The 18,300-nt window shown below is 36.9% G+C and overlaps 1 protein-coding gene and 1 long non-coding RNA gene across 7 annotated transcripts in view; one reads left to right on the top strand and one right to left on the bottom strand.

The window, feature by feature from the left end:
- The window catches only part of LOC101884594 (A disintegrin and metalloproteinase with thrombospondin motifs 2), a 487,080-nt gene extending 478,627 nt beyond the window's left edge, over nucleotides 1-8,453 (top strand). For all 6 annotated transcript variants that reach the window (XM_087281943.1, XM_087281942.1, XM_087281941.1 and 3 more), the window contains one exon: nucleotides 6,433-8,453. In XM_087281943.1, coding sequence (XP_087138069.1) covers nucleotides 6,433-7,793 — 1,361 coding nt within the window. In that variant the 3' untranslated portion in view covers nucleotides 7,794-8,453. The remainder of the gene's footprint in view (nucleotides 1-6,432) is intronic.
- The window catches only part of LOC147840923 (uncharacterized), an 834,865-nt gene that overhangs the window by 407,330 nt on the left and 409,235 nt on the right, over nucleotides 1-18,300 (bottom strand). The gene's annotated exons all lie outside the window — the stretch shown is intronic.

Here is an 18,300-nt window from a genome sequence, read left to right as displayed (position 1 = left end):
TACCAGTGGCCATACGAAAGATGACGACACATGAATATACCTCATAAACTTTCATCCGCATCCACGTTTTCGGGAGGGGAGGGGGAGTGGGCGGGGGTATATACAGTATATATAGAGCGTAAGAACAATGCCTTACACTACATTTGAATGTATCGGCATTTATCTGTGAAAGGGATGGCTTAGCGCACAGAAACCAGAGGCAGCTTCAAACAAAACCTGAAATAAAACCCGATTGATTGATCAACCAATCATCACATCCGAAAACCGGAAAAGTGGCTAAACCATTGGACACAAAGAGCGTTTTAAAAGGAAAACCTCCATCTCTTTATCACTTCGGACGTGTCATTGTATCGTGAAACACATTTCTGTTGTGACTATGTAGCGAGCTATCCGAATTTTCATGCTCAAAAAGCCGTGGAGAAAACACTAGGATAAGCCAGACCTTGCAGTGAGATACTGTAAATAAAAACATTGGTGTTTACTGTATTTAATAACATTTATGACTGTTATCTCCTTACTTATAAGAAAAAAAAATGCTATATTATATACTACGAGTAACTGTCACGTTACTTCACTGGCCTAACTGCGTCTTGGCTGGCTGTTGTTGGGGAAAATGTCTGGGGGAACATTCAGATGGACTTACGTGCACTGCGTCTATATGCACTTTGATTTATCAGGGAAACTTTATTAATGTTTTGTAAATGTTTAATATATGACACTTGTACGTGCCATGCCAGTTTTTACATCATCATGGGGACAAACAAATCCTGTATTTTATTTAACCGATGACCTATTTATTTACCTGTTCATCTGAATTACCGATGGATTAATCGTTCTCCAAGTATTGAAGTGTTTAACCAAAGTTACTGTGAACTTGTACCTTTCAATACAGTCGATTTATTTTTCTGAAGAAGATAACTCTATCTGTACGTTTAAAAGGGGGTGGGAGTGCATTTCATTGTTTCAGTTCCTGTCATGATCAACTGCAAAAGTAGGAATAAACAAAAAAAAGTGTTATAAAAACTGAAAAAAAATCATATTAAATGCCTGTTGTTGCTGTCTTTTTCTATCAAAAGTGACATTTTATTATTTTTAAAGCTTTGCGACAGGATGTTCAACACAATTTCATTCAATTTTTACTATTTACCTTCTGCCAAATGGTATTGTTGTTATTTTTACCTGAAAATTGTACATTTTTTACCAATTAACAGTTAACTAAAATGTAAAAGAGTTCAGTGAAATCAGTTTGCAGTATGTAAGTTTGACGCCCAGTGGTTGAACTAGGTATTGCACTTCTGGTTCAAGACACGTGCAAGCGCAGGTTGCTAGATTGACGACATCTACAGGAGCGACTCTAACTATCGAGTCTAAAAGCAGATTTAAGGATGTTTCAAGTTGTGCTCTAAATAACAGCAAAGGCATGCGATAGAAGAAATATTTTCCATATTAAAAGGAGTTTTTGTTTTAAGCAACACCTAAAATTGATATATTAGAAATGGGCAATGATCCCCTCAGGTACACCTCTTGTGCTTTATTCAGTGTTAAATGCTAATAATGTGAGTCTGAATGCCATTTTACATGACATTTATTGCCATACTACTGAAAGCAGCAGCAGATGGTTCACACCAGATAATATAAAAGGTTTAAAACTAAACCAACACATATGAGAAATACGTAGTCATATACACATACGTAGATGATTTAGCATCTACATTTAATAATGTTAAAGAGGTTTAATATGTATTAATTAGATTATAAACCTTAGCGTTGCGTTGGGGTGCAGTGAGTGTAATATTCTGTGCGTTGGAGTGCAGTGAGTGCACTATTGCACATGGCCGATAGACATAACGATGCTGAGCCGGCTTCACTGCCCCCCCCCCCTTTCGCAGCAGCTACCTGTGCATGAAAAATACACACCCAGGTCCTGTTTACACTAATACCTCTTAGTTTTAAAATGGCAGATAGAACAAAAATGATCCATGTCCAAACTGGCGTTTCATCTAGCATTTCTGATTGGCACTCCGACCACACTATACCGCTGAAAACCGACATCATGTGACCAAACACACACACATACACAGGCCTGCGCTGCAGCATACACACGGCTGAGCTCCAGGCAGTTAGCGGGTGCTTTGAGCACAAAACCCCAGAGAGTAGTGGACATTGAACAGTATACCAAGTATGTACCGCTGAATTGTGTCTCACTATAGTTGTTAAATGTGATTTTTAAAGAATCTTGTCTCTATCTAACGACTCTTCGGTCTTTTGAATCTATCAGGTAACATGTCACAGCATCAATACACTGCTTCAGTTTTTCGCTTTCACGCTTTTACTTAGTAATTTTAGTGAAAACCTTAGATACTGTTGGTTCCTGTTGGTTGTGCACCTTTTTTCCAACCAAATTTGTGGACGCCACTATAGCGACACAGATCACTTCGCCTATTCATGCCAGAGTCCCACAGAAAAAGTGATTGGCAGGTTGTAATTTGTGTGTAATTTATCTTTATTTATTTATTATTTTGTTATGGGTAAAACAAAGACCATGCGGGTCAGGTAGTTGAAACGGTAGGCTAGAAATAATTAATTCATTAAGAATTAATAAATAATTCATAAATAATTAATTCACCGCTGCCTACGACGATGATGCCATCGTCCATCGCGATGTTTCACATTAGACAAATTGGTCGACATCGCCCAACCCTACCGGGGTGCTAAAATATATTTAGGCTATATCTAGGCTAACCTAGCATTGGGCAGGTTAAAAGAACCAAAACAAAGACAGACATTTCAGCACATAACGCACATGTTCAAATCAGAATATCTGACTTTAGCATTGCTTTTTAGATAGACAAAAATGTTCATTTAGCACAGGGGTGTCCAAACTCGGTCCTGGAGGGCTGGTGTCCTGCATAGTTTAGCTCCAACTTTCCCCAACACACCTGCCTGGAAGTTTCTATTATACCTAGAAAGAGTTTGATTAGTTGGTTCAGGTGTGTTTAATTGGGGTTAATTAGGGAAACACATCATCATGTAGCAATGTCAAATATCCAGTGGCCTTGAGGTTTCCATTGATGAAGAATGGCCCCACTATCTTTGTTGTCAATGGTGTGAAGATACAAGATGTGCAGCACCTGGAACTACAGATACTTGAAGCCTGTGCTGGCGTTTTTCCTGCGGTGTTGCTATCAGTGTGTGAAGAGTGGGAGAAGAGGGTTGCATTGACAATCCAACACAATGGGCAGCACATTGAACACATTTTATAAGTGGTCAGAAACTTGTAAATTGCCCATGAAAGAATAAAGTTACATTAAATCCAAGCACACCATTGCTTTTCTTGAGAAATTCCAAATAAGTTTGATGTCAAATGACCCTCTTCCTATTAAAAAAAACAAAAGTTGGATCCAAGATGGCTGACTTCAAAATGGCCACCCTGGTCGCCACCCATCTTGAAAAGTTTGCCCCCTCACATATACTAATGTGCCACAAACAGGACACCAACTGTTCCCATTTTATTAAGGTGTATCCATATAAATGGCCCACCCCATATAATGGGATATTTTACCCACTAAAATCTTTTGTAGTGTTCCTTCATTGCAATGAACAATTTCATGAGTTTCATGTAAACACAGCCTGAAACAAGTGTTCATTTCATTTCAGACACCCCTGCTTTCTAGAAATTAGCTTTTGTAAATCTCTTTGACAACCACCAATTATTAAATGATCTTGCAAAATGTGTGGCCAAAAACTGTATACATATGTATTTGCAGAAGGATAAATGACCACATTTGTAATCCCATAATAATCCCGAAGTATGCATTTACATCCTAATATTGCAGATTTGCTCAATGGTCAGATCATAACACCGTGTTTCTGCTTTTGCTTCTGTTTTTGCTTTTAACTAATTTTTGCTTCAACTCATTTCTGCTTTTGCTTGAATGAGACTTCCTGCTCAAACACATTTGTCGAAAGCAAGACATTTAGAAGACACATTTTATTCTATTTATTGTCATTGTATGCTATTCAATATACTGGAGTCAAAATTATTCGTCCTCCTGTGAATTTGTTTTTTAAATATTTCCCAAATGATGTTTAACAAAGCAAGGACTTTTCACCGTATATCCTATAATATTTTTTCTTCTAGAGAAAGTCCTGTTTGATTTATTTCAGCTAGAATAAAAGCTGTTTTTTTTTTACTATTTTAAGAGAATATTCTGTCATTGATTTATTTTCAACTCATGGCTATATCTACACCAATCTGAATGAATTTGGAAATGACAATTTCTAAAAGCGCGCCTTGTCCACAGTATCATTTTAATCCTTTCCGCCATCCACACTAAAACGACACCCAGCAAGCATTTTTTTTTTTATTAAAGATATCTAATAGATGTCTAATAGACATCTAACACAAATTTGGGCTGTCAGTGAAAATCCAATAGACGTCTAAGAATAGGCCAAAACTAGACTAGTCATCAAATAAACAGAAATGAATGACGACACATAAAATCTGTCTAATCTGTCTATTTGACGACTAGTCTAGTTTTAGGCTATTCTTAGATGTCTATTAGATTTTCACTGACAGCCCAAGTTCAGCCTTGTTTTAGCCAAGTTGTCGTCATTTCGATGTCTATTAGACATCTATTAATCTTTTACCTTTGCCATGATGACAGGCAAATGGTGCAGGTAAAAGCATCTTATGCCTGTGCGCATACTTGCGTTTAATAGATGTATGATACTTGGGCTGTCAGTAAAAACCTAATAGGCATCTAAGAATAGCCTAAAACTATACTAGTTTATATGTGTCGTCATTCATTTCTGTTTATTTGATTACTAGTCTAGTTTTGGCCTATTCTTAGACATCTGTTGGATTTTCACTGATAGCCCAAATTTGTGTTTGATGTCTATTAGACGTCTATTAGACATATTTTAAAAAATAAATAAATAAATAAAAATTGCTAGCTGGGTGTCGTTGTAGTGTGGATGGCGGAAAGGATTGAAAATGATACTGTGGACAAGGCGCACTTTAGAAATTGTCATTTCCAAATTCATTTAGATTAGTGTAGATACAGTATAGCCACAAGTTGAAAATAGATCCATGACAGAATATTTTCTTTTGGGTGAACCATGGTGACTATCCATAGTCCATTTAGCTTGTTGTATTGATGCTTTACTTGTTAAGATGTATTAGTTACTAGTTAATTAAAGTTGTGGTAATTAAATGGTAACTGTTAAAACAAATATTCTCTCAGTTGAACAGAAATTGGGGAAAAAATATTCAGGAGGGATAATAATTCTGACTTCAACTGTATATTCTTTATAATTTGTACAAGTGGTAACCTTTAATTGTTAAGTTTGACATTTTGCTGTGATGTTTTCAAAGAAACATTCATGATTAATGAACATTCATGACAAAGATAAAAGCATAAAAGAACTGAAAACGATAGTTTAGACTTTTTAGTTTGAAATTCATCAGGATTAGAGTAGATTTAGCAACAAGTCGAGAATGAGTCAACAACAACAGAATATTAATTATGGGGTCAACTATTCATAATGCATTTAGCATTTTGCATTGATTTAACTGTTAAAAGCTATTAGTTACTTGTAGGCCCACACGGCATCTATGCGCGCAGATTTCCGCAGATTTTTGGCACATCATTGAGTCTATTTATTTAGTAGTGTAAATGTGTGTACATTTTTATTTATTTGGTTTTTAAATTAATTTCAGTAATATATTTGACTAATATGAAAGTGCTCCTTTGATTTATTTACAATACAGTTTGTAAAGTAATATTTTTTGTCTGTTAGGTACTGTATTTTATAAGAGACTTGCTTTGTTTACCAAATAAGTGGATCTAGATGGATTTGCATTGTAAACACTAAATAAAAGTCAAAAAGCTATTGTTATTATTTTGTTTAAGTTTTGAGTTATCAACCTTAACTCACGAGGAAACGTAAGTATTTTACGTTTTGACAGTTTAGTGGCTAATTCGTACAAATTCGTACGAGTTCAGTCGTTCGATTTTAAAAAGGAGGCGTGGCATCCAACCCCACCCCTAACCCCAACCGTCATTGGGTGATGAGCAAATCGCACTAAATTGTACGAATTTGATCGTACGAATTCATACGAATTAGCCACTGAATCAAAAAGTTATGAATTGCCGTGAGATTGTGTTGGATACTCCCAAAATAATTCTGCATAAATCTGCAGATTTTTTTTACAAATTTCTTAGCAAAAAGAGCTAAAAATGGCCATGGTTACTATATAGTTAATTAAAGTAACGAATACCCTTAACTTTTCCGAATTCGATTATAATGCATTAATCTGCACCTTTTGTAAAGCTTTTTTAAAACAAATTATTTTGAAAAGTGCTATACAACCAAATTTGAATTGAATTCATAACAGCTTGATTGCAGTGTTGCTCTCCTGTTTTGCAGAGCTGCGCTGTCACGGTGATCGCTCTGCATTCTGCCGCATGGAGATTTTACAGCAGTACTGCTCTCTGCCCAGCTTCCAGCGCATGTGCTGCAAGTCCTGCAAACTTGCCAATTCCACAAACCCAACAACAACAACAAGCAAACCACCATCCAAATCCAAAACAACCACCAAAGTGCGAACCACAACCACAGCACAAACCACCTTGTCAACAAGCACACCTCAGTTACACACAACATCAGACGCAACAACAGCACCCATTTACCAAAACACAACAACTCCGTGGTATAAGCACACAATGGACACATCCACAGAAGATGATGAACATACAGCTAGGACTTATACAAGTGCTTCAGATGCTCATGAATACACAACAGCACCCATTTACCAAAATACCACAACTCCATATTATAACCACACAACGGAAACATCAACAGAAGATGAACATGCATCTAGTGTGGGCACACCTCGCATATATAAAAGTACATCAGATACTCAGGAATACACCATAGCACACATTTACCAAAACACTACATCTCCGTATAATAACCACTCAACAGAAACATCCACAGAAGATGACGAACATACATCTAAGACATATACAAGTACTTCAGATACTCCTGAATACACAACAGCACCCATTTTCCAATACACATCTCCTATCTATGACCACATAATGGAAACATCCACTGAAGAAAACGGTCAGATTTCAGTGAGCGCACCTTGGGTTTACTCAACATCTGAAACTCTGGAATACTCAACATCGTCTGTTAGTCAATATACAACAACCCCTGCGCATAATCATGCTACTGTAGATCCTGAGTTTACTTTTGGTACAGACTCTGGGATGTCATCTACATCTGGAAATGAAAGGGAAACAAGCACCGAATTATCAGTCAGCTTTGCAACCCCATTGATTTCCACTAATCATGCACTCGTTCCAAGTAACACCGATTTCAGAGAGTTTGACGAAGAGAGCAGCGGCACACCAAATGTGGATAATGATACGCTATCACTGACAACGGCAGAGTATGATAGTGATTTAACAACCTCTGGTGATGTGGAGGTCAGCAGCATTGCATTGACAACTTCTACAACATCAGTATCTACAACTTCCAGTACTGTGCAGACCAACACAACAGCATCCAGAAGTGTAGATAAAGCTGCGGAGACCACCGAGAGCAATGCTATTGATATACCGTATCACATAATCCCACCGGACAGCAGGTTTCCTCCGAATAACATCATCCCGAGGAGAGGCCGTGTTTTTCTGCGGGAGAAAACGCGGAATAAACGCATCCAGGAGCTGCTTGAGGAGAAGAGAAACTTTCTGAGACGGATGAAAAGAGCGCAGGGGATTTGAACACAGTTTCTCTTAAAGAGATTCAGCTGCTTTTTTTTTTTTGGGTCCAGACTTTATCTTGGTGTTTGGGTCAAGAACTGGAAAATGGGCAGAATATTTTGCAGGATTTTTCCTTTCTTTTAATGACGTGGAACGAAACCACTAGCAAATGTTTGCACAACTACTTTGAACATCAATAACATCCCTTTAGCAGGTTTGATCCATATTGAAATCTGATTCCTGGAAATATATGCGAATGAAATACAAGTTCATATATATGTATTTCATGAATATAAATTAAATGTCATATAAACAACATATATTTTAATCTATGTTTTGTTTTATTTTTTATTTATTCAACCATTGGAATTTAAAAAAACAAGGCAATATACAAGCACATATATATGAGCAATATCACATGAGTATATCAGCGTGCTTTGAGTGCCTTAGTGTCCCACCAGTGACGATGTACAGCCACATCGCACTGCTGCTCGTGTGATATCGCGTTTATAAAACAGTTTTATGGCATAATCGTGTATATAAAAAAGAAAATCAAACATCGAGAGTCTAAAAATCCTTTTATTTGAGTAACTACTTTCTTCCACCGTTTATTCACATCTGCAGCTGATGTCAGAACAGAAGAAACCGTTACTCATTCACCATTGTTAATTTACAGCTATTTGAATGATTCTCTAGCGTAATGTCTAAAATTAAGACAAAACAGGTGATTCTGCTCACATTTTAAGATTATAAGGCTAAACACATGCTGTCAGTCTACAGAGATTTCCCTGTATTTCTCTGTTGTAATCAGGAGATCTCAATAATTAACCCCAAAAAAGCCAAAGCAAAGCAATCACTAGCAGATTACTGTTGTGTTTGCAATAAGAAAAAGCAATAAACACATTTCAGGAATTTTTTCTTTCTTTCTGTTTACTGGACTAGTCTGCAGTAACGAAAAGAGAAGACTCATTATAAACAAACAGACGGCCAACCAAAAGAGTTATACGAAGAGTGGCCAACACAAAATACATACATTCCTGATATGTGAGTCCCATCTCACACTTAATACACTACAACTACTTTGGTATAAATACAGCACTGCAACAAAAAATAAGGAGATCGACTTATCAATTTTATCAAGTTTTGATTAGCTGTAGTTTGAAAATATGCCTTTTCTTTTCGCCTCTAAGGGCTTAATATTCAGTCTCTGTTGCCATATTGTCGATGGACAAAGTCAACCGTTTTTTCTCTGCTTAGTATGATAGGCTGATGGATGCCGATGCGCTGTATCTCCGAAATTAAAAAAATTTAAAATTACTTTATAAATATGCAATCTAAACAACTACATTATCACCCAAAAGGCCTCAAAAGTACATTATGTTGTCCAACAGCTGCAATATTTGTCAAACTATAGTGAGTTTATTCAACTGCTGTCACTCTGTGTGGATGGAGTAATACACAAGGGTGAGGAGGCGGTTTGAGTGATGTTATTGCAGAATAGCCCACGGCTATCAACCAATCAGATTTGAGAATCAGACTGTTGTATAAAAAATAAGAGCTATTATAATTAGAGCATACTGCGCTCAGCATAAATGAGTTAACCCCTCACAGAACCTTCATTTAAATTAAGATTTTCTATAGGATGCTTTAGAAAATATATCTGTTATATATCCATAATATATCTGTTCAAACTTCATATACATTGGATTAGTCCATAGCAAATCCAAAACTGAAAATACTCTAACAAAAAAAAAAACATTAAAATGAGTAGACCCAAATTAATGTTGAGGGAAAATGTTAAATAAAAATTGAATGAACAACAAAAATCAGGCGAAACATATGCTATTATTTTTATTTATTTATTTATTTTTTGCAGTAACCTAAATTTAAATCTCTTATCTTTCTATTCTTAATATATTAGGTGGCCAAACTCTCATTTTAATTAATATAAGTGTTTAATAAGACTATTTGATTTGAATGCACCAACATATATTTGCTATATTCACTGAGAAATTGATATAACTATTTTCAAAAAGTGGGTGAAATGGCCAGTTTTTGCAATATTTTGAAATATATGTTGCAAATATGACATTATGTATATGTGAAATCCAAATATACACTTGTAGGTTATATATATATATATATATATATATATATATATATATATATATATATATATATATATATATATATATATATATATATATATATATATATTTGCATATTGCCATTTATCCGATTTCTACAGTACAGTATGTGGGGACTGAAGGATTTTCGAAATTCAGAGTGATTATCATTTTAGCCGATTACTTTAACCCCAAAACATTTTTAATTGCGTCATTATTTATTCCATCTCATGACATTTTAATCCTCTGTACCAGGGGTCACCAAACTTACTCCTGGAGGGCCGGCCTAGTCCTGTAGATTTTAGCTCCATCCCTAATCAAACACACCTGAACAAGCTAATCAAGGTCTTACTATACTTGAAACACCCAGGCAGGTGTTAGGACTAAGATTGGTTACCCCTGCTCTGTACAGTCGAGTTAAAAAGTTTTGATACCTTTTAAAATGTAAATGTTTCCATATCAGGATGTTAAAAATGTTTTAATAAGAACCAAATAAGCTGAGTGACAGACAATAGGCACATATTTTATCAGTAAATTAACATAAAAATAGTCTGAAATGTGCTGTGTTATTATCATTAATTGTTTTTCCTTCCGCTTACAGTAGTTCCTTATTTATCAGGAGTTGCCACAGCAGAATGAACCGCCAACTATTCCGGCATGTTTTTATGCAGCGGATGCCCTTCCAGCCACAACCCAGTACTGGGAAACACTTATACACTCTTACATTCACACACTTTCATGCACTACGGCCAATTTAGTTCATTCAGTTCCTTAATGGCTCATGTGTTTAGACTGTGGAGAAAACCGGAGCACCAGGAGGAAACCCATGCCAACACGGGGATAACATGCAAACTCCACACAGAAACTGGCCCAGTTGGGACTCAAACCAGCAACCTTAACCACTGAGCCACTGTGCTGCCATGTTATTATCATAAGACATCCAATATTTTTAGACAGGGTCAACAAAGGTGGTTTGGTATATTAAAATATATCGGTAAAAAGCAGTGATAATGAGTGTGTCTGCAGCCAATCAATGTCAATGCTCTTTCAGTGTGTGAAATAATAAATAGCACTTAATTAAGTGTAAACATAGACAAAAAAATCCATACTTTATATTCCTCTTTCCTTTTTTATATCACTGTTTCATCTGTTCTGACTTCTACATTTATCCGTGATAAGAAATATGACATGGTTTTCACTGACGAGAACCATTCAGGGATGCACCACATGCAAGACTTATTTTACAGAGTTTAGTTTTATGCTTGTCAGTTATATTTTCTTTCGCCAGTATGCAAGCTTATATAAGCTGAGGCGTTATCAGATCAGGTCAAGATGATCTATATTTTTGTGTGCGAGATATTGACTTCTTATGAGAGTATTTCACACTCTCACTCAGAGATCTCAAAGACTCTATCTTTATGTAAAAAGCAGAGGAAAATGTCAAAAACAGAAATAAATTGATATATTGCAACAACAAAAAAAAATGTGTTTTGAGTTTCACATTACTCATACAGTTGTTTTCTTTACTTTTAGCTATTTAAATTTGTATTTATTTATTTAAATGACAGCGTACTTTTGCTACTGGATAAAAATAATATTCCTCAGAGATTTTGGTCCTTATTGACATGATAGTATCACACAGTTGCTGCAGATTTGTCAGCTGGACATCCATGATGTGAATCTCCCATTCAACGACATCTCTAAAGGTGCTCTATTGGATTGAGATCTGGTGACTGTGGAGGCCATTTGAGTACAGTTAACTCATTGTCATGTTCAAGAAAACAGTCTGAGAAGATTCATGCTTTATAACATGCCGCGTTATCCTGCTGGAAGTAGCCATCAGAAGATGGAGATACTGTGGTCATAAAGGGATGGACATGGGCAGCAACAATACTCAGGTACTGTAGACTGTGGGGTCGACACGATGCTCAATTGGTCTTAATGGGCCCAAAGTGTGCCAAGAAAATATCCCCCACACCATTACACCACCACCCCTAGCCTGAACCATTGATACAAGGCAGGATAGATCCATGCTTTCAGGATGTTAAGCCAAATTCTGACCCGACCATCTGAATGTCACAGCAGAAATCGAGATTCATCAGACCAGGCAACGTTTCCCAATCTTCTATTGTTTAATTTTGGTGAGCCTGTGTGAATTGTAGCCTCAGTTTCCTGTTCTTAGCTGACAGGAGTGGCACCCGGTGTGGTCTTCTGCTGCTGTAACCCATCCGCCTCAAGGTTGGATGTGTTTCAGAGATGCTCTTCTGCAGACCTCCATTGTAACGAGTGCTTATTAGAGTTACTGTTGTCTTTCTATCAGCGGGAACCAGTCTGGCCATTCTCCTCTGACCTTTGGCATCAACAAGGTATTTGCGCCCACTCAACTGCCGCTCACTGGATATTTCCTCTTTTTCAAACCATTTTCTGTAAACCCTAGAGATGGTTGTGCGTGAAAATCCCAGTAGATCAGCAGTTTCTGAAATACTCAAACCAGCCCTTCTGGCACCAACAACCATGCCATGTTTAAAGTCACTTAAATCACCCTTCTTCCTCATTCTGAGGATCAGTTTGAACTGCAGCAGATCGTCTTGACCATGTCTACATGCCTAAATGTATTGAGTTGCTGCCATGTGATTGGCTAATTAGAAATTTGCATAAACGAGCAGTTGGACAGGTGTACATAATAAAGTGGCCGGTGAGTGTATATGTTACATCATGTTTTTCAGATATGAGAATATTTTGAAGGCACAAGTTGCAATTAATTTTATTCTGTGGCAGAAATAATCTTCCATAAACAGTAACATATATTATTTTAGAAATTGTATTACATCAATTATTAATCTCTGCACATTCTGCTTTGGTAAAGTAGGCTATGCAACTTTTATGTTGAATAACTCTGCTCTTTTAGTCAAACTTTTTAGCTGTTTAATTAACACCCATACGAGTTCTAGGAGAATCTCACATACTCTTCTCATTATGTTACATATTTGCATGAAGTGGGAGATTTCCTTACGAAAGAAGTTGTCCAATTAAAACTGAAGGCATTAGAGCTGTCATAAAATCATCCTGTACTTCATCCTTTGATCCTCAGCACAGGTGAAAGTCTACATGGACCTGTCACCACAAACATCAATTCCTTAAAAACTAAAAAAGGATCCATATAAAAGAGCAATCACAAACTAAACATCTTAAATAACGTCTCAATTGTTTGTCCTTGACAAGGACGAGAGATGGAGATCATTTGGACTCTTGTCTCCCGCTGAGAGGAAGACTAAACACTTCGGGGAGAGATTTTAACAACCTTAAAAAGTTATCAAGGTAAGTTTGCCAACATCTGAAGAAGAAGAAATAAATGCATATTTTATAATGAATATGTCACACCTAATTCTAAGCTCTGTTCTCCACATGGATTCTGCTTAAAGAGCAACCCCGAATGCAAGATTGATGTTTAGGCCTAACTTAAGCTTTGAAAGACCTCTGAAAGCATCGTTTCATCTCTGCAGGACATCTGGACTTCTGAGGTTGGTTCTGAGTTGCATACTAACCTAAAAATAATGATTAGAAAACATTCTGTCCAAGGTGATTTAGGTTATTAAAAAAACAACCTCACTGCAACATTCTGGGAATGTTTGTGGATGTACTTAAAATAATAGTGAGCAATGTATTTTTGTTCAAACTACTTGTTTAACTTGAGCTGAAACAACACAACTCTTGAGATTTATTGTGGACAATTTATTTGTTATGTTTAATCCTTCTGCACTCAAAAAGAAAAGTACACTGTACAAAGTGATTAGTTACCTAAAGCGAGTAAAGCAATTGCCTTAAAAGGAACAAGTTGACTTGAAAAAAAGAATGTAAGTAAACCCATTGTAACATGTTAAGTTGACTATATATTTTTATAATTATACTAATTGCACTCACTTTAAAAAAAAAATAGAAGTAAACTAATCACTTGTTTCCAATACACCTTTATTATATTGGAGTTTTCCCCCAGCTTCTCTGTATCTAGCAAAATGACAGTAAAATAAATCTGCTCTTCCACAATCCTGCTCATGTGTCTTCTAAATTCAATACAGGCTATAAGTGTAGATATTATAGACTTAATGATGCACCAAATATGTAATATTGTGATAATTACAATTTTTATTTGAAAACACATGTGCTAAAATAGTCCACTGTAAAAAGGGATTTGACTAAGAAAGGGAGTACAATTAGCATAATTATAAAAATTAAGTTAACTTAACAGTTAATGACATTTAATATTAAATCTTGATTTTTAAACTCATTTTTGTTTTGTTTTAATAATAACCTGTTATATTTAAAACGTCTTGGAGTTTTATATACAAAACTTTGCTTTTATTAATAATTTTATTTTTATTCAGTGCCTCATTCGTTTTAAATGTAAAAAGTGTTAAACAAAAGTAATTATATCAGGTACTGAACAGCCTACAACATTAAAAACATCACCGGGTGGGCCATCGGTTTGCCACTGGTGTCCCGGCGGCGGTCCACCCACGGTAATCCGCTGGCGGCGTGCCACCCAAAAAAAACGCCGCTGGGCCCTCATAACTTTTAGAATGGGCGGCTTGCCGCTGGTGAGCCGACGTCGGTCCGCCCGTATCAAGCCGCTGAATTTGTGCCGACCAAAAAAACGCAGATGGTCCGCCAACTCATTGTTTGCTGGGTAGTTATAGGTTTACTTCCATTATTTGAGTCAACGTTTTGCTTTTAAGACAATTGGTTTACTCGCTTTAAGTAATCCCTTTTACATTACAGTGTATAAAAGGCTGTGTGACCAAACTTATTTAAGAAATAAAGAAGGGTTGAATCTTTATAAGTTGAAAATAGTTTAAACCCTTTTCTTTCCAAGATCTCCTTAAAACTTTTTTAAGAAACAGCAGATTTATTTCATGAAGAGATTTATTTATTTTTCTGGAGATCAAACTTTTGAGTTTAAACTTCTCACCATTTACTTTCATGCAATTAATTTAACATAAATTAAATTTCAAAAGTTAATTGCTTGCCATTCAATGCAAAGTTATGATATAATCTGTTCAATAAGTATTGGTAAACTCACATGAATAAATATAATAGTATGGCAGATAAGGGTGACACGGTAGCTCAGAACATTGCCTCCTCACAGCAAAAAGGTTGCTGGTTAAATTCCTGGCTGGTTCAGTTGGCATTTCTGTGTGGAGTTTGCATGTCTCCCCATGTTGGCGTGGGTTTCCTCCTGGTGCTTAAGTTTTCCTCACAGTCCAAACACATGTGCTATAGCAGAATTGAATAAAATAAATGGGCTATAGCGTTGTCACCGACTCGGTCCCGGTCATTCCCCTCGCTGGCCAGCAGAGGCCACCATCTCCGGACTTTTAGCATTACATCATCCATCTACACTGATTGCGCATACACCTGATCTGAATCAGGCTAACGACCCACGTACCTCTTATAAGCCGCACTCAAACACTCAGTCAGTGCGAAGTCGAATCATTTCTTAAAAAAGTTTTAAGGAGATCTTGGAAAGAAAAGGGTTTAAACTATTTTCAACTTATAAAGATTCAACCCTTATTTCTTTAGCGCTTTTACAATGTAGATTGCATCAAAGCACAATCATGTGTTTTAACACAATCTTATTAAAATTATTCAACATGAAAATCATGTTTTGTAAGCTGTTTGGAGAGCTTGATTTTTTCCTATCACTGCCATGCTGATGATACCCAGCTATACCTCTCTTTTCACCCTGATGATCCCTCGGTTCCGGCTCGCATGTCAGCCTGCCTGTCAGACATTTCACACTGGATGAAAGATCATCATCTTCAGCTTAACCTCACGAAAACAGAAATGCTTGAAGTTTCTGCCAACCCGACTCTACATCATAACTTTTCAATCCAGATGGACGGGGCAACCGTTACTGCATCAAAAATGGTGAAAAGCCTTGGAGTAACGATTGATGACCAGCTAAACTTCTCTGCATTTATTCATTGTTGCTCTTAGAGTTGTGTAAATTGCTTCCTTGTCCTCATTTGTAAGTCGCTGTGGATAAAAGCGTCTGCTAAATGACTAAATGTAAATGTAAACTGTGTAGGTATAGTGTCAGCCAAACGCACTCTCACGGCAATTTGTAACATTTTGATTTAGTGGCTAATTCGTATGAATTCGTATGATCTAATTTGTACAATTTAGTACAATTTGCTCATCACCCAATGACGGTTGGGGTTAGGGGTGGGGTTGAGTGCCATGCATCCTTTGTAAAATCGTACATTTTCGTATGACTCAACTCCTACGAATTTGTACGAATTAGCCACTAAACTGACAAAACGTAAAATACTTACATTTCCTCGTGAGATCAGCCTGGTCAGTCATATCCGAGTGATAGAAGCACAATTAGTCTATTTTTTTTTTTTCTAAATTTCCTGATGTTAAAATAGGATCCAAATCCCTCCCGATTTGAGGCCGACCGCAACGTGATGTTGGAGCGCGGTTTTTCCCACCCACTGAATTGATTGACAGCCGCGTATTAACATGTTTCCACAATAATGTGTATAATCATATCGACAAGACAGGACGTGTGCAAAGCAACCTGGATTAAAAGATCTGTTCAGCTCTCTGTGATCATCAACCATCATCAAATGTGATCAAAATTGAGTTTTACAAGTTTAAATGTTTTTAAAACAGTTCATGTTAAGGAATTACAGCGGTTTACTTCAGATCTATTACCACCAGTCGTCAGTACAATTATAAAAGAAGACCCTTTAATCCTGGTTTGTGGACGTTGAATCAGGTTTATTTTGTACATAAATTGAACAGATATCCTTACAGCAGTGGATATTAACATGTATCCTGTCACATTTGCGTGCAAAAACAGTTCATAGTGTACGTGAATGTGTACGTAAAATTTGTTACGACATTGACTCATCATTGCAGAATTAACTCGACGACAAATACATCAAATAATCATTGGGAAAGTTCTTACTGTAGTACTTCTCACAAACGTTACATGAGATTTGCTTCCTTCATGTCGGTCACTGTGCTGTTTATCTGATGCAGAGATTGAGGCACACTCTGAAGGCACATGGGAACGATGGGGGGGAAGAACTAGCATTGAAGGCACAGGCCACAAAAACAGCTATGTATATGGTTGTTCAGAGTAGACAATTCCAAACTTCTGAAAGCTATAATAAATGATCTGATGGGTGTTTTGAGCTGAAACTTTAAAGACACATTCTGGAGACACAAAAAACATATCTTAAATCTTAAAAAGGTTGTAAAAAAATGTGTTCTTTATAGGGATGTAACGGTATTGTAAATACCGTCATACCGCAATATTAATTTTTTTCGATATTACCGTAGTCGCATGACTCGGTAAAACTTTAGGTCTTCTGAGAAAATTTGCTCAGGCGAATGAAGCGAACAAGGGGTGTACCGGAAACTACAATTCCCATCAGCCCAGGCTTGGCCATAATCCCTTGCGGTCTGTTGTCGCTACAGATCCAGTAATCTGGAAATGGAGTGTGCTGCTAGAAGCGGGGATCAAAAAGAGCTGGAAAACCCTAAAGCGGGTGTTGTCGCCGCGCGCGTACTGAATAGTGGTGTTGTCGCACGAGTTCTTATCAGCTGTGTTGTCGCGCGCGTACTGAATAGCGGTGTTGTCACGCGAGTTCTTATCAGCTGTGTTGTCGCGCGCGTACTGTAAAGCGGGGATGGAGGGTTTGTCGCGTCGCAGGGGCACTTTTGATCATTTTGGAAGGGAACTTTCTATCCAAGACTAAAAAGGGCATGTGCACTGCACAGGTTAAGCACTGTGTGTGCAGGTGCCTGCAAGTTGGGGAATACGACTAATATCATGGGGACTGCAGAAACACAGCACACTGTTCAGATTGATGCAGACATGAGATCTCTATCTCACTCATGGCTTGTCCTCTCAAGTGGGGGAAAGACAATGCACAACGTTACCCACTGCTGTCAACCTGGGCCAAGTCATATCTCTATGTCCCAGAAACCTCAGTCCCAAATGAGAGGGTTTTTTCTGTTGCAGGGGACATTGCAAATACCAAGAGATACCAGCTTTTACCAGATTATATTTATATGATAATTTTCCTTAAAACCCATCTCTATCTAAGTGAGTGAGTGATTAAATGTTGAATGTGATGAGTTTTTAACAATACTAAATTGAAACTTTATTTTTTTTACATGGTTTAATATTTTTTTGTTATTAAAATTGAAGTTCCTGTTTCAAAGCTTACAGATAAATGGCTAATTTGTATGTCATTGACACTTTTGGCACTTTTTTGGAGTATTTTCATAAGTTTTGTTTTTTCCTGTAAATGATTCAATAAATACCGTACCGTGACATTCATACCGAGGTATTACCGTACCGTGAAATTCTGATACCGTTACATCCC

Source organism: Danio rerio, chromosome 14 (genome assembly GCF_052040795.2).
Source record: "Danio rerio strain M-AB ecotype USA chromosome 14, GRCz13ab, whole genome shotgun sequence".
Classification (NCBI taxonomy): domain Eukaryota; kingdom Metazoa; phylum Chordata; class Actinopteri; order Cypriniformes; family Danionidae; genus Danio; species Danio rerio.
This window is presented reverse-complemented; position numbering and strand designations above follow the sequence as displayed.